Below are 25,948 nucleotides of genomic sequence, written 5' to 3'. Positions count from 1 at the left end.
ATGTTAGATCCTAATGTGAAAAACTGTGATTGTATATGTCTGCTCATTTTACCCTTGCTATTATTTTACTTATTTTTACTTTTATTTCTACGCCCCACTATCCGACGGGTGCATACTATGACCTTTATCATGTTTTGTAACAGATTACAGAAATTCAAGAAGCCTATTGGAACGTGAGGTTCTGATATTTTATATATATCTGCATTCTTTTATCCCACTTTATGCTTTGCGCTTGCTGCTTGTTTTACACAGATTTTATGTCTTATTTCTTACTGATGTAAAGCACTTTGAACTGCAATCCCCTGTATGAAAGGTGCTATACAAATAAAGTTATTATTATTATTATTATTATTATTATTATGTTATATATATTATATTATGTTACAAAACTGAACCATCAGTTATTCAACCCTTCCAGAATGGCCACCAACGACACATTTACTAGACCTCATCTTTATTTTTTGTGCAGTAACATTATATATAATAATAGCTCAATCTGTATGCCTTATGTACATATGTGGATTGCATGGAATTACGTTGCATGCAATACATTTTCTATAAAACTACAGAGGTAAACAAAACAAAAAACAGATACTAGCGTTGACATTCCATATTTATTAATTCTTTCAGAGTAAAACATAATGACTTTCTTCATACAACGGAATGATATGGGTAAACATTTCAAACGACATGATTGCGACATGATTTTCTCTTGGGAATGTTGTAATAGTATCATCTCCCTCTCTACTCTATCAGTCTGCTAGAGGCCAATTCTCATTTCTAAAAATGTTCAATACGCTCATTTTCCTTAACAGGAGTCTCCATGGGGCACTAAAGAGATCAACGATCTAATATCATTCAAGCGTTTGATCTCCTTCATCTCAAAGTGTCCGTGACTCCAACCCCCCCCCCCCCCCCCCCTGAAGCAGTGAGCGACTTCTAGACATGTTTCAAGATCAGACTCTTTAAAGATTGTGTAAAAAATAACTATATGGTGTGTGAGATAAATATCAATAGTAAAATTGAGCTTGGAGAGAAAATAAAATAAAGTGTTACGCTGCTCAATAGTGAAAGCGGCGTTCTACGCTTAGTGACATTCTATAAAAAGATTGATACAGTTTTGGAACGGTTACTGCTGGTGTGTTTAGAGGATTAGAAGTCTAAGGAGCATAATATATGACTGTCGATAAAATTGGCATTCAGTCGCAGGCGATGCAATTAAATGTTAAAGGACTCTACTTCCCTTGAGATCATAATAACTCAAAACTAGATGTTAATATAGGTAGGAGCATATATGACTGTCCATAGAATTGGCATTCAACAGTCGTGGGCGATGAAATTAAATGTTTGAAGGATTCCACTTCCCTCCATCTCGAGATCATAACTCAACGACATAAAACAATATTGATACATTTATGAAAATGTCTACCATTGTAGAATTACAACCTACGAGTTAATTTCGTATTGGAATTCTCCTTTGACAATTTGATCCATTTGAAACAATTATTACAAATTATCACCCTCATAAATACTGGCAACATTTTGTGGAATGCAGCAACCACAACAAGCGACTAGGAATTTCACAAATAACTTTTGCTGGTGTTGTATTGTGTTGTCTGTAGGAAAGTGTGGGTCTTTTAACTCAACATCAGGATATCTTATCACGAAACAAAACTCTGGTCCAAGCAGCCGTGGTCCAGCGCTGGAACCGGTCAGAACAGCTTGATGATGCTCTCTCTGGATTTGCCAACTCCAACCCATTTCACTGGAAAGACAGAAGAATTTTAAAATGCATGATAGGAAATCTCAAATGGATGAACAGTTTAACTAGACTTCTCTTCCTTTAGAGAACAGTTTAACTAGACTGCTCTCCGTTAAAGAACAGTTTAACTACTTATCTCCGTTAGAGAAAAAGGTTTAACTAGACTGCTCTCCATTAACCTCTTAACAGGTGGGGGCCCAACCTCGGGCCGTCATGCCCGTGTACGGAATGCACGCCGCGGCATTTTGCGAGCGTCTACCAGCTCGGGCTGCATTTTTCGCTGATCATGTAATATACCGTTCAAAACTTGAATTTGCCGCCTTTCGAACGCCACCTCACTCGACCAATTCTGTGCCTTGGTTCTCTAGTTACATGGCGATATGTCAGGCAGGCGTCTTTTTACAGGCCGTGTGTCAAATGACCATGTCGGACTGTATTATGCTCAAGAACTGACCAATCACAGCTGATGGCGAAAATTATTTGTCAGCGTTGTAGCCAACGAGTGTCCGCTTCCAACGATACCCCATGTGGGGGGGTGCGAATATAGGAAGTAGATGAAAGTTGACGAGCGAAAATGAGTTGTGACTCAATCTTCAGAACACAGAGGTGGATGGCCACAGAGGATTTTGAAGCTTTTCTTTTGGTACACGGTTTTCTAGAACCTTTCTCAAGCACAATTTTTGAACGGATATTTATAAAATTTGGACCTGTACTACATAAGACTTCAGGCTATGGAACCACAGTGTTTTCCAGCTCATGGAATCTTGCAACCACTAAAAGAGAAATGAGTACACAAGTTCAAGTTCAACTCAATTTCAAACCTCTGTTACTCTATTTAATTAGCACTCAAAGTGATTCTCCTTTTTTGCATTAGTAACTTCAGAATGTTATCTTTCAAAAGAGACCAGGCTCATGCATTTGCTATAAGTATAAAGCTAAGCTTTGCAAAAAAAGTATGCAGTCCTCAAGTAAAGAATTTCTTTTTTCTTTTCTGCCCACCTGTTAACACTTTCAATGCCAACGACGGGATATCTCGTTTGTTCATGCCGACCGTTCATTGCCAACGACGAGAGATCTTGTTTATTTTTTATTAGCGATTTGAATTCATATTTCATCAATCTAGTCTCACGTTAGTGCTGCAAACTCTCTCTGAGCTCCATTGGGAAAATACCGCCCCCTATCGTCTCTCCCTGTGGTACTGCACCCCTTTGGAATGGATTGAATGAAACACATGGGGGGGGGGGGAAATCCTGCTTCCTCATTTTACTTCTCGGGCAAGTCACCCGAGAGGATCGGATTCATTGCCAAGCCCCAGAACAGCGTGGAATACATATTTCCAGTACCCAGCGTTGGATCAATAAACGCGATTGAATCTTTTTGGAGAACATCTGATCTGAGGTAAGGAATCTATTTTACCAGTCTTAGGATAATCAGAGCTTTTTTCACAGAGATATCAACATGTGCCCTATGTGTGTGTGGGTGCGTGTGTGTGGTGCTGATCAGGAAATGAGAATTGATTTTTCAGCTCGCTTCTATAGCGTGCATAAGTACACATATACTATCGATAATCTAGCGTTTATTTGAAAACGATTCATAAATAGGCCGAAAAATTACAAAAAAAATTGTGTATTCCAGAATATTCCAGTAAAGGGAGATTATCACAGAATCTTTATATTTTCCTGAAACTCAAAAAAAATAGCGTTTTTCTAAATGGTATCAAACGGAAATGAACCGATTAAAAAACAATCCGTTTCGACAATGTTGACTGCAAACAAGTCATTGATAAGCGACGGCCAGATTAGACACATAATTTAAGACATAGTTTATGCGTTTGCAAATATGAGAGCTCTATCATTGAAGTGGGTGGTGGCATTCAAGGGGGTAAGGCGCACTGCATGGCTGGCAATGAAAGTGTTAAGAGGTTAAAGAACAGTTTAACTAGACTGCTCTCCGTTAGAGAACAGTTTAACTAGACTGCTCTCCGTTAGAGAACAGTTTAACTAGACTGCTCTCCGTTAGAGAACAGTTTAACTAGACGCTCTCTGTTAGAGAACAGTTTAACTAGACGCTCTCCGTTAGAGAACAGTTTAACTAGACTTATCTCCGTTAGAGAACAGTTTAACTAGACGCTCTCTGTTAGAAAACAGTTTAACTAGACTTATCTCTGTTAGAGAACAGTTTAACTAGACTGCTCTCCGTTAGAGAACAGTTTAACTAGACTGCTCTCCGTTAGAGAACAGTTTAACTAGACTTATCTCCGTTAGAGAACAGTTTAACTAGACTTATCTCCGTTAGAGAACAGTTTAACTAGACTGCTCTCCGTTAGAGAACAGTTTAACTAGACTGCTCTCCGTTAGAGAACAGTTTAACTAGACTGCTCTCCGTTAGAGAACAGTTTAACTAGACTGCTCTCCGTTAGAGAACAGTTTAACTAGACTGCTCTCCGTTAGAGAACAGTTTAACTAGACTGCTCTCCGTTAGAGAACAGTTTAACTAGACTTATCTCCGTTAGAGAACAGTTTAACTAGACTGCTCTCCGTTAGAGAACAGTTTAACTAGACGCTCTCCGTTAGAGAACAGTTTAACTAGACTGCTCTCCGTTAGAGAACAGTTTAACTAGACTGCTCTCCGTTAGAGAACAGTTTAACTAGACTGCTCTCCGTTAAAGAACAGTTTCACTAGACTTATCTCCGTTAGAGAACAGTTTAACTAGACTGCTCTCCGTTAGAGAACAGTTTAACTAGACTGCTCGCCGTTAGAGAACAGTTTAACTAGACTTATCTCCGTTAGAGAACAGTTTAACTAGACTTATCTCCGTTAGAGAACAGTTTAACTAGACGCTCTCTGTTAATACAACAGTCCTGTGTCGGTTTACTGACCTGGGACCTGTAAGAAGTCTTCTATGAAGCGGATGTACTCCTGGGCCTGGGAGGGCAGCGCCTCGAAGCTCCGGATTCCCTCTGTGCAGCAGTTCCAGCCCGGCAGCGTCTCGTACTTCACCGACACCCGAGCCAAGACGTCCATGTTCGCTGGGACAGAAGCAAACAGTGATGATACATCAAGCACAGAGTCCTTTAAATCTCAAAACTCACTTGTATTCCTTAGCGTTCCCTGACTCACTCCGACTATTGCCTGGTTTGTTTTGACGTGTTGCTCTGTTCCTTTGTTTGTCTGTTGGTTGTTTATTTTCTGTTTATTTATACTTTAGGAGTACTTTCTTAGCTACGCGACCCACTGTAAAGCACTTTGGTTGACAAGCGTCATGTTTAAATGTGTTATATAAATACATTTGATTGATTCATTGATTGATTGACTGAAGGGACATGTTTACATTTAGTCCTAGCTTTTATCCAAAGAGACTCACAGATTGTGAAACAAGTCAGCAGGAAGGGTACAACTCTTTCAGCCGAGTAACAATGTTCATCAAAGTGTTGAAACTTGGGTGCTGCAGTGTTGAGTGTATAGTAGTAGAGAGTAGAGACATATTAGTATACTGGGTAGTAATATAGACAAGGAAGATTATTTAGTGGAAGAGTGCATGATAGAAGACAGTAAGGTTAGTCTTTTTCTTTTCTTTTTTTCCCTTTACATTTCAAATATTGATTGAAGAAGTGTATCTTTAGTCGATGGTGAAAGATTGTGGTCGGGTTTCAGCTGTCCTAACTGTGGTGGGAAGTTCGTTCCACCATTGTGGAGCGAGGACCGAGAATAGGCGGACCCTCCCGGAGCTCGGACAGGAGGGGGTCTGGAACTGGTCTAGCTTCTCTTTGATATGTAAATGATGACCCTCCCGGAGCTCGAACAGGGGGGGGGGGGGGGGGGGTCTGAATGTTGGTCCGATACCAGGAAACAACGTGCCGGAAATCAAAGCGAAGTGACTTGATTTGCTGCATTTCACTCTCTAATGGAGAACAATGTACACATCTTTTGTCCAGTGACCCCAGACTAAGTCTAAGTCTGTACCGTTCAGCAGAGGCTATGGGCTGGACCGGTACAGACTGATCCAAGTCTAAGTCTGTACCGTTCAGCAGAGGCTATGGGCTGGACCGGTACAGACTGATCTAAGTCTAAGTCTGTACCGTTCAGCAAAGGCTATGGACTGGACCGGTACAGACTGATCCAAGTCTAAGTCTGTACCGTTCAGCAGAGGCTATGGGCTGGACCGGTACAGACTGATCTAAGTCTAAGTCTGTACCGTTCAGTAGAGGCTATGGGCTGGACCGGTACAGACTGATCTCACAGCGCCTCATCAGCAGTACTGTCCCCACGACTAGAAGGTGTCCCTGTGGAATGTAGAAGTGCAGTGGCTAACTTCTTGCAGGAAGTAGTTTTGACGAAGCAGCGTTTGCTTGTGTTTATAGTTGGCCTGAGGAACGGTTGACATGGTACCTAGGGTTGGGTACCGAACTCTGTACTTTTAAGGGTACCGACCGAATTACGTCAGTACGGCAAAGATATAATTAATACTATAGAAATAAATCTCAATTTGGATATTGGCTCCATGTGTTTGAGGTTCTGCAAGCATATTGGTTCTTGAAACAGGCGAACGTGTTTGGATTAAAGACAGGGGGCGTGGTCACGGAGCTGTCACCTACCTGGGAAGCTTGGCAGTGATTGGCCATCAACCGAGTAGGCCACGCCCACTTTGATCTCCGACAACGTGTCCAGGATGTCGAGCTTAGTCAAAGCGATGCTGTAAAGGGGGAAACATTTAGTCAAATATACAGATGTGGCCAAGAATACTCACTGGCATCCTGTGTTTTGTGGATTTTTAAACGAGGACATAGGTGCGAATGATCCTCCACTAGGGCCAGAGTGTGTAACCGTGAGTGAGTGAGTGAGTGAGTGAGTGAGTGAGTGAGTGACATTGGTGATCAGAGGCGATTCAAAACGTGAATCAAGATCTTCCTGTAGTCATGAGAAGGTTGGTTGGTCCTCTCTGACGGGAGAGACGCAATAATCTTATACTACATTATCATTGGTAAGCTACCTCCTTATACTACATCATTATTGGTAAGCTACCTCCTTATACTACATCATTATTGGTAAGCTACCTCCTTATACTACATCATTATTGGTAAGCTACCTCCTTATACTACATCATTATTGGAATGGAATGTTGGAACCTATGGAACCCGTTCTAGTGACTGGCTGGTCCTTAAAGGAACATGCCAACTATTTGGGAAATTAGCTTACCGGTATTTGCCATCTACCCTGGTCTGTTTTGACAGCTGGGGAATCAGCCAGTGTAGCCTAGTTCCCAACAGTCACGAAATATATATATATATTTTTTTAAATTATTTTATCAACTGGGCTTTTGAGGTGATGAAATCACTGCGCCCAGGCGTGGGATTACGGCTACATAATGCCGCAAGCTCTGCCGCAAGCTCTGCCGCTCCGCGGCTGCCGCGCCTGCCACGGGGCGTGTCGCAGCCAATCAGGGAAAACGCGGAAGAACTCGGGCGTACTCTTCCTCTGGGAATAAGCAATAAGCGGCCAGGCCAGTGTTTCTAGTTGCAGCAGTGCAATAGCTAGATAACCTAGGTGGGGAACAACCAGGAGATCACTGCAACTCACACAAGTTGGAGAACTATCTCTCTCTCTCTCTTGCTCTCACACACACACACACAAAGGGAGCCGCATGTGATTGGTGGAGGCTGGAACGTTACAAAAAACTGTTGTTGCTAATCATTGACACATGCTAGCCTGTAATAATCCCCCTCAGAAAAATCTACTTTGCATTTGATATATTGCAAATATATGCCATCACACACACTGGCATTTAAAGGGTTAGAATTATAAAATGAATATGTGGTGTTATTATCAGGGCTGAAGTTGAATAAAAGATTGTATTTTTTTCAATCGGACATTACAAAAAAACAGAAAATCCATCAAAATCAGTGTCGTTGCTAATCATACATACTAGCCTGTTTTTTAACAATAATTTGTGATGTCATCACAAACACTGGCATTTAAAGGGTACAAATAAAAAAAAATCCTTCACCAGAATGCAGGAAATTAAGTCTTTGCAACAAAAAATTCCCTGTTGGGGGACCCCCAGACCCCCCGCTTAAAAGGTGGCCTGTCTGGGGCTATATTTTGCACTATATATCCTGGCCTGAATGATTTCCCCAGTCCGGCCCTGGTTAAAAGCCTCCAATGCTTATTAGTGTGTGTGCGTTTGAACGTTCGCATGTTTCAACCATACATTTCCATTTATAAAAAAATTATAATCTTTATATTTTTTTTACCTCCTATAATAGTGGGGGTCGGGGCTCTCTGACAGTTATTTGGGGGTCGCGGCCTGAAAAGTTTGGGAACCCCTGCTCTAGTGCGCCATCTACTGAACTGGCTGTTCTTACGCAGTGAAGCCGTTGACCATGTGAGCGTATCGGACAAGGATCAGGTCCAGCCAGCCACAGCGCCTCCTTCTGCCGGTCGTCACGCCAAACTCTCTCCCTTTGGACTGCAGCAAGTCCCCAGTCTCCTGAGCAAACAACGAGACAAAACGTGTCGTCAAAAGTGAACGGGCCTCGTGCAAGAGCGCGGCTTAGTAGAGCTCGTGTCTCACCAGAATCTCAAAGGACAATTTTGTCCTTATCAGACACAAGGGTTAAACGTTCCCTTTAGACACTTTTTAAAACACTACACCATATTTTATGTATTCATTACTAACTACTTACTTTGCATTTTTGCATTTTGTACTTTAGTTTTGTAAATTGTATATTTTGTATGTTTGGTCTTACTTTTTTTAACTGTAGCCCAATCCCAGGAGGTTCATACAGAACCAAGCATTTCACTGTACATGTACCTTATACAGATGCAGCTAAATACATTTTAATATCGTGGAAAAGTCAATATATTTCACTGTATTGATGCAGTAATTTATGCAAAAGGAGCCCCAACCAAGTACCGAGTGAACATACATGAACATACTTTTCAGAAGGCTGACATTTCTGTTATACAATATATTTATGTCTTATGATATTCAAACTTTCTGAGATACAGAATTTTGGGCTTTCATGAGCTATAAGCCATAATCATCCAAATTAAAACAAATAAAGGCTTGAAATATTTCACTTTGCGTGTAATGAATCTATAATCTATGAGTTTCGCTTTTTGAATTGAATTACTGAAATAAAATAACTTTTCCACGATATTCTAATTTATTGAGCTGCACCTGTATGTGAGAGAAATAAACAAAACTTGAAACAAGAAATTAGCAGATTTCCACTGGATGACGATGCGCGTCGACAGTGTCTCTCTCTCTACTCACGTTGACCTGCTCGGTGGGGAACGCCCCGACGCCCACGCGGGTGGTGTAAGCCTTGACCACGCCGTACACCCGGCCCACGTAGGAGGGGGGGACCCCGAGGCCGGTGCACACGCCTCCCACGGTGCAGTTTGATGACGTCACAAAGGGATAGGTCCCTAAAAACAACAACGTCCGTTAACTTCTGAGATAGTTAGAGCTTAGGGATAGAGCTCTACCCCATTACCTTAAAAATGATGACGCTGATCGATAAAGAGTCCTTTCTCTGTAAGATGGTAAATGGTGCATTTATACAATGTATTGAACAGCTTTTAACCAAATCGCTTTACAATTTGTTCCTCACATTTTACCTACTCACTCACACATTCACGGCGGAGGCAACTGCTCATCGGGAGCAGTTAAGGGGTTAAATGTCTTGCTCAAGGACACTTCGACACGCTGCCGGGGAATCGAACCGGGAACCTTCCAATTACCAGACGACTACCTCCTGAGCCACTGTCGCTCCCCTGTGAGATACATGCTGTTCCTCATAATATCAATAAAGAATCCTTTCCCTGTAGGATACATTCCGTTCCTAATACTACCTCTGGCTAGTTAGCCACAAAGCAATGCAAAGTCAATGGGATCGATCTACTGTAAATGGTAAATGGCTGCATTTTATATAGCAGCTTTTATCCAAAGCGCTTTGCAACTTGTGCCTCCCATTCACACACCGGCGGAGGCGACCATGCAAGGTGCCGACCTGCTCATCAGGAGCAGTTAGGGGTTAAGTGTCTCGCAACAAGGACACTTGGACACACTGCCGGGAGGAGCCGGAATCAAACCTGGAACCATCCGATAACCAGACAACCACTCTAGCTCCTGAGCCCACTGTCTGTACAAGCCGACTGAGGCTTGCTGAAATTCACTCCACAGAGCAGAGAGCTTGACCCCATTGACTTTGCATTGGTTCGTAGCCAACTATCCAGAGCTAGTATGAAGAACAGCATGGATTGTGCCTAGAAAGGACTCTACAGATCATCATTGGTAAGTAAAAAATAAGGCTAGGGTTCCAAAAATCTGAATGGTCCCTTTAACCATAATTTAAAAAGAGGGAAAACCCCTCCCACCCACTATACACAGACTTGGCTGACAGGAGGAGCATGTTCAGTGCTAGGCTCACACTACCTAAATGCAGCACTGAACGGCACAGGAAGTCCTTCATTCCAACAGCCATCAGACTATACAATGCATCACTGTGCCTCACTGCATCACTGAGCACAGAGTCATAGTTACCATCTTCCTGGACTCTTACTTTTGAAACAGCACTGAAATATTACAGCTACTGTAGACTTCAGTATATTTTTACTGTATATTTTATTCAATTTTTTCTATTTTATTCTATTCTTACCATAGTCAATTTGATTTGTTTTGTTATTCTTATTCGTGACCTGTTCCGTCTAAATGTTTAATGTTGAGCGATTTGTAGTGTCAAATTTCCCTCGGGATAATAAAGGTATTTCTATTTTATTCTATGCATCTCCATCCATTTGCAATCAACGTTTTAGTTCAGTTTTTTCCCCTCTTATTCTAATAGTATTTCTAATTACATACTGTATTTGTGTTCCGTTATATTACTAATTACATTCTGTATTTGTGTTCCGTTATATTATTAATTACATTTTGCATTTGTATTCCATTGTATTATTTCCCTGAGGACCCACCAGGAAGACTAGCAGGCATTCATTTGACAGCGTATAATTAAAACTAAAACATTAACAGTAAAGATTTAAAAATAAAATAGAAATAAATAAATAAGATTAACCCTCTACGTTTGTCTCACCGAAGTCAATGTCCAAGAGAGCAGCGTTGGCTCCCTCCACCAGGATCTTCTTGCTGTGCCCCGTGAGAGCTTTGTGCATGAAGTACACTCCATCAGTCACCAGAGGGCGCACCCTTTCAGCATATCCCTGGGGAGGAAGAACAGGGGGTCAGTTCCAAATCAGCAAGTAGGGATCCGTGAAGGGCACGGCGCGAAGAGACCTTTCCACCAAGCCACTCCCGACTTCTAGGTCGCAGATAAGATAAGATCCCATGGGGAAATCCAGGTGTCATAGCAGCATGGGGGAGGGGAGGTACAGGTATGGGCAGGGTAATAGTAGAGATACCTTGTATTGTATAAGTTTGTATAGATAGAATATACGTTCTATATATCTTTAGATTTGATTTGATTTGATATTTTTTATTTTCGTGTCTTACATACAGATGTATGCCCAGCCCATATTGGCTTACAAGACACATAACAATAAGTATATAATAATATACTTTACCAATTACTTAACAAATGACATAGACCAAGATGGCCATAAAAAAATACAAGAAAATACAATAAAACGTAATATAACACAAGCTGTACTCAATGTAAATAAACAGAAAAACAAGGTGAATTCAAATACAATTATATAGGATACAGTGCGTTTTGTCTCAAGTGCCATGCCTTCTCCAAAAATCCTGCAAAACCGAAGATGTCCTCCACAAAAAAACAACTCAACATACAACTCTCAGACTGCCAAAACAAATCTGGGTTTACAATTTGAATTTTCTCAAATAAAGCCCTCCTCAAAGTGGTGTACAAAGGGCAATAAAAAACAAAATGATATTCATCCTCCACCACTCCCAGATCACACAGAACACACAACCGCTCCTCCTCAGGTTTACCCTGGAATCTACCCACTTCCACCGCCAATGGCAGGGTGCCAGACCTCAACTGGGCACACAGAGACTTCCGTCTTCTCTTTAAGTTTAACATTACATAAGGTTCAGTAAAATACTCATTTTTAATTGCAACATATTTTCTAAGTTTAGGTTTTTTCCAAATCTCCACCTTCCACTTATCTTGATGGATTGTTGATAATTTTGTTTTAATTATGTGAACCTTACACTGCAAATTGTTCATAAAAATCATACTCAAGTCAGTAGAAGAAAAAATCATGGACATCTCTCTTGACCAGGGATGACCGTGTGCTCTGTCCCAATTAAAAATCTTCTTTGTCACCCTGCCATTTGGCAGCTGGACCAGGCGGTTCCATATCTTTAGTATTGTTTAGTTTATAGTTCAATTATAGCCTATCTATTTTATAGTTGTAGTTTATATTTATAGCTTATAGTTATAGTTTGTATAGATATAAATATACGTTGTGTACCATGTTTGCAAATCTACGGTTGAGGAGCCGGGAAAAACAAGCATGTGACATTTCTCTGAATGTATGTAGATAAAAAAAATAAAAATAAAATAAAAAGCTGTGACCATAAAATAATCTGATCTGAAAGACATACATATATAGGCATAAAATTTGATCTGAATATAAAATATATGAGAACAAATAAACAGTGTAAACAATATAATTAACTCTGAATATAGAAATTAGATTTTCTTTAAAAAATATATTGATATATAATGATTATTATTATAAAGACCATAAAAAGGTATTAAAAAATAAAAATAAAAAAATCTGACACCAGCTGCACCAGCCTGTTGGTGCTGGGGATGGAACCAACAAGCTCTCAAGTCAAAGTGACACCCGCCTGCAGCATCCCTCCCTGCCCCTGGCTCCGCCCGCGCACTCCTGGTACGGCGATCCTGATAACCTCTGCCCTGAACGAGGGACCAGGTGGGACAAGGTGGGACCAGGTGGGACCAGGTGGTAAACATGGCGGCTCACCTTCAACTGCTCCAGCTCTGCGTCGACATCAACGTTGAGGTTTGGGTACATGGTCAGGAAGTGGTCTGCCAGCAGACGGAACCTGGAGAGGAGAGGAGGTACATGGTTTTATTATTATGATTAGTATTATCATCATCGTTATTAACTCATTCAGCGCCAGGGATTAGCCTTGTCCCGTTCTAGCTAGGCCACGCTTTAAAGATCGGGGTGCGTCACCTTGTTTGTAGAGCTATATCTATATTCTAGATTATAGCTATGGAGACAATACTATGGTAATTTGAGAGTGACTGTCTTCCGTCGAACATGCAAAAAAGAGAATATTTGTTCATGTATACGTTTGCACGTTATCCCGTGGTGTAGGGCTGACCTTAGATTTTTTTTTGGGAATTTGAAGCTTCGGGGCCGAGATTCGATTTAAATTCTAAGCTTCGAAATAAAAAAAAATTAAAAAGAAATTTGTATTATTATTATTATTTTATTTTTTTATGTTGTGGGACTTGTACAGCACTTTGTTCAACTTTGTCAGTGCTGTAAAGTTTAAACCTTTTTAAATCTTAGACAAACTAAACACTTTGCTTCCATGAAATATTGTAAGCAGTCATTTGAGGCTTTATAAAAGCAGCACAATGAACACAAATCTGTCAGTGCAGAGTCCGACCTCATCTTAAATAACAAACAGCATTGCTTGTTGTAATTAACCCTTTAATCGCCAAAGACGACTTTAGACGTCATTGCTCGCCATGCTTAATCTGCCAATGACGTTGTACAGCGTCTTTGAGATCAATATTTCAAAAATCTGTCATGGCAATCATATTTCACCCACGGAGACTTGAGACTTGCTGTTGATCTCCTCTCAACTCTCCAACGGTTCAAGACGGCCATCTGGTGGCCGATCTGCGAATCGCCAAAACCGGAAATGACGGGCCGGAAGTGGTGCTCACCCATATTTCGTCCGGCCACTCGCTATCGCTAGCGGGACTCCAGCTTGATACACTGGATAGCGATCAGTTGCCAATAACTCGATAAACAACATGATTTGGACGTATATAGTATTATACAACCTGGAACTGGACCAACTAGATCGACATCCCATAATAGCGAACTTTCTGCTCCACGCTGATCGCCCAACGCTACGAGGAAGCTGCGGTGAGTTTCAGCGTGTTTGATTATTATTATACATACACACTGCTCCGATCAACATATCACCCATACTAAATAAATGATTTAACGTCGGCCACGGACTTATAAACCCCCCCCCCCGGTCACCAGCAGATGATGAGGCATGACGTGTAGGACCTTGTACAATTGAAATTTTTTATCTGACGTCAATCGGTATCAAACTACATTTGATGATCTAATATATGTATTTAGGGCTATAACTCACGTTCTGCAGAATGCTGCAGAAAACGATAAAAACATATTTATACTTTAGACTGTATTTTAGTATGAATGAAAAAGTAGAACGTTGCTACATCCTAAACGATAGATACTTGACGTTGAATGGGCCATAGTAATGTCAATTTAGCAATACAATTTAAAAAGTTATAGCCCTGCAAAGAAGGGGAACATCTCCATAGACAAATAGAGCTGGCAGAGGATGGTATAAGGATGGATATAAGCGTGGCAGAGAAAGGGTTAACACAGAGAGGCAGAGTTGATTTTGCAAAAAATAAAATCATATATATATATTTTTTTTTTTCTAATCGATTTCATATTCGAATCCCATGCCCATCGAAGTATTTAAGACAGCCCTACCATGGTGAATATTGTACAGTTTAGGAGTGATCCGGGATAATTCCTGAACAGCAGAGTTATAGGGCGCTACGTGAATTCTACTATAAGCGTTGGCGTTTCTTGCCTGGACACGCTACCATTTCCAAATCAAATGTATAATAGGTATTATGTTTCATCATGAATGCATGAAAGGGGGGGGGGGGGGGGGAGGTAGTTTTTTTTATGCTTTGATGGCCAGTAACGGCATTCGTATTGAACACCACACACGCGGATCAGCTGGATCGACATGAAAACATTGTACGATCAAGCTGGAATTGACGTCAGATAGTCCTTACCTTTGATCGGGGGTATTCCAAAAAGAATATTCCAATTGTTTGATCGCGATTTCCAGTATTGGTGTCCATCTGGTCCACGACATAATCCGGCACAAGACACATGCATCGATTGTCTTGGACACGTTTCAATGTGATCGAGTGACCCTCTAGGCTTGGACTAAAAATCTCCGCCCGGTGGGATTTAAATGTAACACACGGTCTGGAACAGGGTTTACTGCACTCTCGATACAAAATGACATAACAGTATTGTTCCTATTTTTGACAGTTTAAAAAGGCGAAATCTTTATTTTGTATTTATTTTATTTAACCATGCAGGTCAATTAAGAACACATTCTTATTTACAATGACGGCCTGGCGAGAAGACAAAAGGACCTCTCGAAGAGTAACAGGGAAAGGAGTTTTTCTTTTTAAATAGAATAAAATAGACAATACATACAGCACAGAGGTAAGGGAAACAATTAAAATAATTCATAATTAACTCAGCCAGGGGTCGCTGTTTACCTTACTGTTGAAATGACATCGCCTTTTAACATGGGGATACGTGGCTGTGTTTGCAGGTCTAAAGCTATATTATATATTATAGCTATGGATCTAATAATATAGTCGATTGTCATTGAGTTTCTTCTGGTCAAGATGGAAAAAACAGAAACATTTTTCATTCATACATTCCCGTTTTATACCGTCGTGAATATGAGTGTAGTTTCAGTAATTTCCAAAATGCTCTGTAATGCCCGGCAACGTGTATTAGAGTAAAAGCATTATCGTTTCTTCCCTGGACTAGCTACTTTTCTCGAATCAAATTTAGATTATCGGTATTATGTTTTTTTTTTCTTTTTTTTTTTTTATTATTGCAAAACAAAAATTATTAAAAGTCAGTACTCAACACACAATGCATAATGAAACTAACAATCAAGGTGGCTAAAATGACATGCAAGTACAGAAACAGAAAACAAAAAAAAGTCTATAATAATATTTTACCGTATACAGTGTATATCCAACGAAATTACCAATTATACCAATGCCTTATACAGGATATACCCCTAATACCTATTTTCTAAAACCCTACACACATATGCTCCAGCTCGAACCCCCCCCTCCCGGACCCCTCCTTGGATAGTACCTCCATTATCCCTCACTCCTAACCAGACACTACCATTATAAGCTAGATTTTATTCTCTCCACCACTTCTAACCACATTGACATTTTGGATTCGTTGAGACCCAGAATTCTTGCTGTAGATATTTCTTGATAAATCACATCAAGATATGTAAGAAACCAAACCTTCCGGCACATTTTTTCCGGTTGAAACCAGCGTGATGCGATCAGTTTTTTTAGCTACTGTGATACCCGATAAAACCAATCTCTTTAGCTGTGGATTTACTGCAAACTCAAAAACATCATTCAATAGTAATACAGAGGGGTGTACTGGTATATTCCAAGATACGAGTTTTGATAATTGATGGGTCACATCTTTCCAGAATGCCTTAACTGGTGGGTATTATGTTTCATCATGGATGCATGAAAGGGGAAGGGGGCGCCCCTCCCTGCTTTGATCGCAACCAACGGAACATGCCACACACACACACGCCCCGATCAGCATGAAGGAATTTTTGGATCAACGCAATATTGATACCATATAGTCCTCACCTTGACCAGGATCTGTCCCGAAAAGAATATTCCAATTATCTGATCGCCATTCCAAGTACTGATCTCGACCGTGTTTCCAACGTAATCCAGCACTGAACATGATGCGGGGGGGCCCGACCCTCGTCGATGCATGAGTTATAAGTGCTTGCCCTGCCCGAGTAGTTAGACCCCGCCTGCAAGCCGCAGAACGGCCCACACCAAGCCACATCGTTTCAAATGGAGTGCAATCGTGGCCGCAAGGCGTTAGGCGGCGGTATTGGACTTTTGCGATCTCAGACCCATCCCCAGTGATAACACACAGCTGCCAGTTTATGAATGGAAATAGCGAATAAAATAAATAACAATCCAAAAACGTATATATACGTGGTTGGCGTTCAACGATTGGCGGGCCAACACGTATTAAATAGTTGTTGGCGGCCATTGAGTTAAAACACACATCAAACAAACAACCAAATACAATTACAAGGTATGTAATACATGAAGCAGATTATATTTTATGTTGATATAATATCAGTGTAATTTTGCTTCCTGGTGAATGCCACATGCAAGCCCCTAGAGGGTTTTTAGGCAATTCTCCTACACATCCCTTTGTGGGTTGTATTGTAATAGTTTTTATATGTGTAAACAAACAAACAACAATGCCTCCTTTGTCCTTAACTTACTTACATAAGTTACATAACTTACATAAGTTTCTCTTCTGAGTTGAATCACTTTAATCACAATGGGTTTTAAGCACCTGTACATTGTATATATTTACTATCATACTTTACTGTTACATTTGCACTCTGGTTAGATGCAAACGTATTTCCATTGTACTGTACTTGTGCTGTATAATGACAATAAATGTGAATCTAAATTAGTTTAATTTAAATGAAGTTATTTTTCTGAGACAGATGGTATTGGTCTACTATACAGTATTAAACAAAAAATACCTTTTCTGAGACAGATGGTAATGGCCTACTACTACAGTATTAACATAAAGACTCTTTCTGAGACAGATGGTAATGGCCTACTACTACAGTATTAACATAAAGACTCTTTCTGAGACAGATGGTAATGGTCTACTACTACAGTATTAACATAAATACTCTTTTTCTGAGACGGATGGTAATGGTCTACTACGGTATTAAACATTGATAGAGTGCCCTTTTACGTTTCCAAAAGGCTCCTTACAGCAGGCTCGAGACTACTGGCAGGGCATTATTGAACCATTCTATCAGCATTTTGTGAGAATAGGACACCATGAGGCCCAAATAAGACAATTCATTTAATTGTCAAGTAAGCTTTAGATTTAGAGGCGTGTTTGTCAGATGCAGGCCTGCAGAACAGTGCTGACTGACATAGATACAGGATATTTTCCAATTTGAATCTGTATTATATCCCTGTGATCATAAATCACAAAAGCTAAAGCTGAAAGGACACTGTGGGTTCGAGTCCCTGTGATCATAAATCACAAAAGCTAAAGTTAAAAGGATGTGCATCAGTGATGATCAAGCCGTAAACAAAGAAGCTTATTGGGATGTTGGATCCTGATATGAAAAACTGAGGTTTTGCATTAGTCTATTTTATACTTGTTTTATGTCTGCACTTTTTAGTAAATTGTGTGCTCATTTTATGCCTGTGTCTGTATTCTATGTCTTTTGTGCTGCTGTGAAGCACTTTGAGCTGTAAATCTTGAATGAAAGGTGCTATACAAATAAAGTGTATTAGTATTATTATTATTATTATTATTATTATTATATGAAACAGATGGGACCTGATAATAATATATAATAAACGTTATTTGTACAGCACTTTTCATACAGAAGTTGCAGTTCAAAGTGCTTCACAACAGTAAGAAATACAGGCATAAGCTAGCATGAAAAAAAGATAAGAGGTAGTAAGGTAAATCACAGTGACATTAGGATCTAGCATCCCAATAGGCCTTTCGGTTTCCAGTTTCATTCAGTAATACATATAATAAAAATAGAATAGCGAGAGTAAAAACAAAGTGCGGTTGGATTCAGTTTAAAAATAGGCTAAAAAAATTATAAAATAGAACGGACATACAACAGGGTATTTACCATACAACAGAGCAGTGCATCAGTAAGAAGTAAAAAGTGTGATAACATTTTTCAATTTTGGATTACAACAGAGCAGTGCTATTAAAATTACAGTGCATAGAACAGACACATGAATTTGATAGGAAGTGTAGGTAGGGTAAGAATAGTGCAGGTAAAGTACAATTTGTGTCAGGATATCCCTATGTTTCATTTAAATGCCTGAGCAAAGAGATAGGTTTTAAGCTGTCTTTTGAAGATGTCTAGCGAGTTGGCTTCCCTGATGTTTTGGGGTTTATGATAAGGGTGCTGTGTGTTTACTTGATGCCTGGGTGTTAGGGGTGTAACGGTACACAAAAACCACGGTTCGGTACGTACCTCGGTTTTGAGGTCAAGGTTCGGTACGGGTTTTCGGTACAATGGGGGAAAGTTTGGCTTTCCATGTTCCACTCAGGGGTGATGTAGTGTGCAGTAACTAATTGTACTTGTAGGGCTGTCAACGTATATTCTATATTGAAATTAATAATCGACTTGTACATTTTTTTATAAATAATAATAATTATATTAGATTGTGAAAAAAACAGCCCCCGGTGGGCGGTCGTTAGTGGTTAACATACTGTTGTATTCGTTCTGTACACTACGGTACGGTACACACTGAAACGGTTCGGTACGGATACGTGTACCTTTACACCCCCACTGGGTGTTGTTACATCAAGGCCAAATGAACAGATGTGTGCAGTGGGGAGGGCGTGGGGAGGGCTTGTTATAAAGTGAATAAAATTATTTATTAAAAAGAAGAAAAACTCACTTTTCCTCAAAGACCTTGAAGTCAGACAGCAGGTCACAGACTCGCAGACCGTTGCGTGCAGCCTTGGAGGAGTAGGCGGGGCCAATCCCCTTCCTGGTGGTTCCCAAGCTAGAGCGGGAACACAAAACACAACAATGAAGGCTGGTTGAAGGAAGCAGGCAAAGTATTATGCAACGTACAACACAATAGACCTCTCACACGTGTCGTAACCGTCCTGCCCAAAAAAGGGAGGGCTGGGACAATGAATGGGTTATTAAGCTAGCTTCATCTGTGGTGCTGCTGCATTATAACACTCACTTCTTCCTGCTGCATTATAACACTCACTTCTTCCTGCTGCTGCATTATAACACTCACTTCTTCCTGCTGCATTATAACACTCACGTCTTCCTGCTGCATTAGCATTATAACACTCACTTCTTCCTGCTGCATTAGCATTATAACACTCACTTCTTCCTGCTGCTGCATTATAACACTCACTTCTTCCTGCTGCATTATAACACTCACTTCTTCCCCACCTGCTGCTGTCTCTGCTGCTCCTGGATCCCGTCCACGGCTTGATGGAAGTTGAAAACTAGGAGCAGATTGAAGGATCGGTTACAGAAGAGCCTCGATACCAACATGTTGTTAGACCCTCTGCAGACAGTGTGGACTTACCGATGTGAGCGCGGTCAGAGATCTTTAACCTGTCCTCCCATCCTTGCAGTCCTGGAGAAAATATGTCACAAATCACAGTTCAGGGGTTTGTGTTACAGTATGACATAATCTCACAGTTTAGGGTTTGCATTACGGTATGACATAATCTCAACAGTTCAGCGGTTTGTGTTACAGTATGACATAATTTCAGTTTTTAAAAAAGAGATGAAGAAATGGCTTAGTCGCGTAGGATGATGATATATGGGGGTGTGCTGTAGACTGTGTTCGTTTGTGTTATTGCATTTATTTTGTATTGTATTTATATGTCTTATTTGAGCATGGTGGATACTAGTCATCTTGTCCATTGTGAGGACCACAATGGAAATAAACCGTAAGGTTTTATTGTGTTTTAATCCTCAACGATTTTAGATTATATGTGATGGCTGTACCGGTATTGTATGTAATTTTGATTGTCAAATAAATTCAATCAATCAATCAATCAGTTCAGCGGTTTGTGTTACAGTATGAGATAAATCTCAACAGTTCAGCGGTTTGTGTTACAGTATGACATAATCTCAACAGTTCAGCGGTTTGTGTTACAGTATGACATAATTTCACAGTTCAGGAGTTTCTCTTACAGTATGCCAGAATATTATCCTCAATACATCTATTAGACTCTACTTCATCTAAGAACATATTGTAGAAAGATGTAGATGTGATGTGTAGACCTGATCTATTGTGTGTTCCATGTTTTATTAAGTCTGAATTGAACATAAATCATGATCATGTGTCTCACCTTTGCCCTTCCGTAGGTTATTCTCTGCCTCCTCAAACAGACCTGGGAGGTGGATCACCACGCCGTTGCCTGTGTGATGGAGAGAGGTTTATCATCAGCATAGCAGAGAGAAGAGACGGGACAGCACTCGACACTTTGATGAACATTGTTACTCAGCTGATAGACTTGTGCCCTTCCTGATGACTTGTCGTACAGAACTTGTAAGTCGCTTTGGATAAGAGTCAGCTAAATGACTAAATGTAAATGTAAATAGTAAATTTAGTCAATTCCACTGTGTGGAAGAGACTGGGATCATTCTTTTGTGCAAGGCAACATCAGGCTTGACTTAAAACATTACTTTCCTAACTTAGTGAAACTAAAACAAATTAACACAGATATAAATGTACTGAATTGTTATTTCTAGGGATGTCCGATATTATCGGCCTACCGATATTATCGGCCGATATCGGCATTAAAATGTGATATCGGAAAATATCGGTTTTCACAAAAAAAATTTATATATTTTTTTTTACATTTTTATAACCTTTATTTACCCAGGCAAGCAAGTAAGAACAAATTCTGATTTTATTTATTGTCAAAAGTATGCATAATGTTGTGTTAATTCCACAACAAGAGATATGTAATGTTAATTACCTGAAATTATTCCGTTTTTGGGGGGGGGGGGGGGACGCTGCATATATCGGTATCGGTTGATATCGGTATCGGAAATTAAGAGTTGGACAATATCGGTATATCGGTATCGGTAAAAAAGCCAATATCGAGCATCCCTAGTTATTGCTTATTATATTCAAAAAATAAATATATATATATCCGATATATATTTTTTTTTACCGATACCCGATCCAGCTATTTTAGTGATATCGGGGCCGATATCAACATGGGAGCGTCCCCAACCTCAACCTACCGATGAAGGAGGTGGCCTTCTTGTTGAGCACTCCGCTGGGCAGTAGGTGGAAGTCGTACTCCACCGAGTCCACCACCACGGTGTGGCCGGCGTTGTTGCCCCCCTGGAGCCGACAGGAACACACAGAGGGGGGGTTACTTCATTATAGATAACATTATTCAAACCTTTCACTACCACACTACAGAAGGTTAACCAACCGTCTGTAGTGTGGTAGTGAAAGGGTTAACATTCTGTAGTGTGGTAGTGAAAGGGTTAACATTCTGTAGTGTGGTTGTGAAAGGGTTAACATTCTGTATTGTCGCAGTGAAAGGGTTAAAGGTGCTATAGATAAACCTTTTATATAGAGTAATCATACAAAATATATATATAATAATAATAATAATAATAATAATAATAATAATACAAAATATATATATATATAATAATAATAATAATAATAATAATAATAATAATAATAATAATAATAATAATAATAATAATAATAATAATAATAATAATAATAATAATAATAAATCCACAGAGCTTTTAGAAAAGTGTGTGGGACAAAAGAATTGCTTTCCCCCCCAAATTATGATTCATTAATTTATCATTTAAAAATTGTTGGTGGGTCCAAAATGAATGATGTTGTTTACATGTTGCGTGCAATCTAGGGATGGGACTTTCTAGCTAAAGTGCTATTCGAATATTCGTTTTTCATAATATCGAATATTCGAAATTTGATGGGGGGGGGGGGGGTATTGGAAGCAGACAATGTTTGCATTTGTTGGCATTATGGAGTGCTTTGAGAAGCTAGTGGGGGTGACAGTGGCTCGGGAGGTAGAGCAGTCGTCTGGTAATCCGGAGGTTCCCGGTTCGATTCCCACTCCTCCCGGGCAGCGTGTCGAAGTGTCCTTGAGCAAGACCCTTAACCCCCAAGTGCTCCTGATGAGCAGGTCGGCACCTTGCATGGTCGACCTCCGCCGTCGGTGTGTGAATGTGCGAGTGAATGGGTCAAATGTGAGGAACAAATTACCGCGATGTGCTGCATCACACCTGGACAAGAGGCAGGGGAACTATGTGATATTAGAGCTGCCGCGGTATTGATTATTTCCTTACCGCACAAATTTGCAAAATATTTCCTACCGCCGCGGTTTTTACCGCACGCACACAAAAAAAAAAAAAAAGTTTGAATGCATTTTTTTTTTTAGTAGTAGTCTACTCTTTATAGCATATAGCCTGCCTCTAGTCTAAATGTCTATCTTTAGAGGATGACTTTGCAGCATGAATATTGTTTGGGATTCGGCAAGCACGCATTAGTTATTGAAAGTGAAACACGGATGCGCAGTTCACTCGGTGTCGCGGGCAGGGGTGGTTACCCCTAACCCCCCCGACCCTTTCTTATTATTATTACTATAAAGTTACTACTTTATAATAAAGGCATTCGTTTTGTGGCATTGACATTATATAGTTATACGTTCAATAACATCAGCGTATTTACCGGACCATAGCAAGCAATACTCTATTCATATCTCAGTTCCTTTCTTTGCTCAGAGCGTGCCGAGTTGTCCCATTCTGCGGTCTGTTAATAAAGTTTTCAATCAGACAAGTGTATAGAACGAAGGGCTTTTATTATAACATTCGTTGCAGACAGTAAAATCATTATGTCTCGTTTAGTACTCCTGAGGCGCGATGGTAGTCCACTCCGGCGGAGAGTTAAAGCTAACGTTATTAGCCGTGTTGTGATGACCTGACATTCAGGACGTAAAAACGTGTGACGCGTCTCTCTTCTGACCAATCAGTGGTCTGCAATGTTTCACGTGACTTTTCTGGTACCCAATAGGGTCGATTGGAACCTCGATAGACGAGTAGGGTATATCTGCAGAGCCGCAAGCCCAACGAGAGGAGGGTAATTTATTATTATTATTATTATAAAAAACAGCGGTGACGCGGTATTCAGCCTACTCTGCGGTGGCCGTGATGTAACAGCGATACCGCGGTAATCGCGGCAGCTCTATGTGATATAGTGTGATCTCTGCAAGCGACGAGGCGCTATAAGAGAGGTGCAGGAGAAATGAAAAAAAAATGTACTACATGTTTTAGTTTATTGCACCAGTAGAACACAAAAAGTCCCAACATACAGTCACAGATTAGGATTAATGTAATTCACCAAAGAAATTCCTGTACATTAGTTTACAGTGTATTAGTGTGTGTGTGTGTGTGTGTGGGGGGGTAAATAGAAAAAAAAATGTATGTAATCAAACGTGGTGTCAATAAACGTTTTGCAAACAAATATATAATAACGAAATATGACAACACATACGTGCCTGATGAATACAACACAGTGACGTAAACCCTACGTTAACGGATGTGGCATCACGGAGTCTGGAGGGCATTTTCTACACAGAGATCAGAACTATAGTAGTAGTATCATGTATGTATGTATGCAGTGATGGTCCCACTCTGTCCCACGCCGTCACAGCAGTTTTTTTCTGAGCAGAAGTACGCGCACGGATGCGTTCACAACTTTCACTTGACTCTTCGCGCCGTGCGCAAAGTAGAATAGAATAGATCTTTATTGTCATTGTTACAGTTGTTACAACGAAATTTTAAATGCAACCCTAGGTGCTAGTAAAAATATAAAAACAGTCCTAAACACAGTATTAAATATAAAAACAGGAGTAAGGCATAAATAACATTAATATAAACAGGGGGGTGTAAAATATAATTGCACTATCCCTTAATGTTGTGTGTGCGTGGGGGGGGGGGGGGGTGCAAGGGAGACTGTTGTACCCGGCACTTATCACCTAGACTTTGCATAATAATAGGATACCAATAACATAACAAAGAACGAGAAGTGCAAAACCAAAATACAAGCCCTGTGGGGGTTTGCTTGATCTGTGGAGCGCTCATGTGACAAATGGTCCCGACTGGAAGGATGAGGCATTAAGTTGTGCTTCAGAAGGAAACTGTCCTTCTGTAAACTAAGTTAGATTGTTAATTTACTTTTCTAGTTTAAGTTAATTCAATTAAAGAAATTGTAACTACAATATTGTATCTACAATTACATTTAAAACATTGTTTGTTTTTCAATATAATTTCTTTATATATTGAAGGCTACATCCTGCTACCTTTTTCAGCTTCTCTATTTCAAGGCAATATTTACAAAAACATGTTTCCTACTATTTATGCATAATAATCATCTGTTCCGTGTGCACGGGAGGGAACATGTATGCGCATGCGCGTGGCGTCATTTAAACAGCGTACAGGCAGTTGCCTGATATTACGACTGCACCCCTGTATGTATGGCAGGGCTTGCTTGCGTTAGCCTGTATCCCGAGTGTGTCAACAACTGTGTAAGTAGGTCGCACTCACAACAACAACCCCGGCTTACGGATATTAAAACGACACCATAAAAAAGCCAGCATATAATGTTGTTTGTGAAGAGTTAGCTAGCCGGGGTAACAGCAGGGGTTGGTCTATTGTTGACCACTGACTGCACTTCCGCGTTACATGGAGCTCGTGAATTAATCGCATGGAGCTCGAGCTCCTTGTAATCAAGATGTATTCATGTATCCCCCCACGCGCTCTAAATCAACGTTTATTAACTTGATCCCCACGCGCTCCTTTTCCCCCGGTCCCCCTCTCCCACGAGCTAAAAACACCGGAAGTGTTGCGGTTGGTCTATAATAATGAACGTACCTGGCACCTGCATACTATGTCCGCGTCCATGGCGAGCAAGTCGACCACCTTCCCTTTGCCCTCGTCTCCCCACTGAGCGCCGAGCACCACGGTGACTTTGTTCCGCGGGGACTCTGCCTCCTGTCCGCCGTCCCGTGGCCTCTTCATGGCCGGCTCTCCGTTCAAGGAGACGGTGTCTCGACTGTTCGACATGGTCTGTCCTCCTCCCGTGCTGTTGGATGCCATGCTGCTTTTTTTCTCTCTTCTTACAAATCAGCGTCAAGCTCGCGGCCGGGTCAATGGGACTTCCGGTCAGACATTTTCTAAATAAAAGTAGATTTAACAACAGAAAATGTAAAGATATCCAAGAAAATGAATGAACTTTTGCAATTCAACATTTATACAGACTCATTCATAGTTTACAATAATAAGCTATTTTAGAATGACTGTAAATTACAAAATTATTACATATTTTCTTAATTTCAGTTGTAAAATGCATACAATTGTGTAAAAGAAGACACATTCATGCTCATACTTCATTCATGTTTAAATTGATTGGAAAAGGGTGCTGGATGAACAGTAAAACACAATTCACGGTTATACATTAGCATAAAAGTAGCTAGTTTTTGCTGGCATGATACTTAAAAAAATTAGGACTG

The 25,948-nt window shown here is 40.4% G+C and overlaps 1 protein-coding gene across 1 annotated transcript; it reads right to left on the bottom strand.

Moving 5' to 3' along the window:
* Positions 1-924: 924 nt before the first annotated feature.
* Positions 925-25,535, bottom strand: LOC311233138 (adenylosuccinate synthetase isozyme 2-like; the record flags this gene model as incomplete). The annotated part of the gene is made up of 13 exons (XM_084320026.1): positions 925-1,765; positions 4,642-4,791; positions 6,358-6,455; positions 8,125-8,249; positions 9,039-9,193; positions 10,858-10,984; positions 12,737-12,818; positions 19,300-19,407; positions 19,804-19,870; positions 19,954-20,004; positions 20,729-20,797; positions 21,633-21,735; positions 25,311-25,535. The coding sequence occupies 13 exons, from the start codon at positions 25,533-25,535 to the stop codon at positions 1,713-1,715; spliced, it is 1,413 nt and encodes a 470-aa protein (XP_084176152.1). The 3' UTR covers positions 925-1,712.
* Between the last annotated feature and the right edge of the window lie 413 nt (positions 25,536-25,948).

This window comes from Notolepis coatsorum (genome assembly GCF_963971535.1).
Source record: "Notolepis coatsorum genome assembly, chromosome: 8".
Lineage (NCBI taxonomy): Eukaryota > Metazoa > Chordata > Actinopteri > Aulopiformes > Paralepididae > Notolepis > Notolepis coatsorum.
The sequence above is the reverse complement of the archived record's forward strand: the minus strand, read 5'-3'. Positions and strand labels throughout refer to the sequence as shown.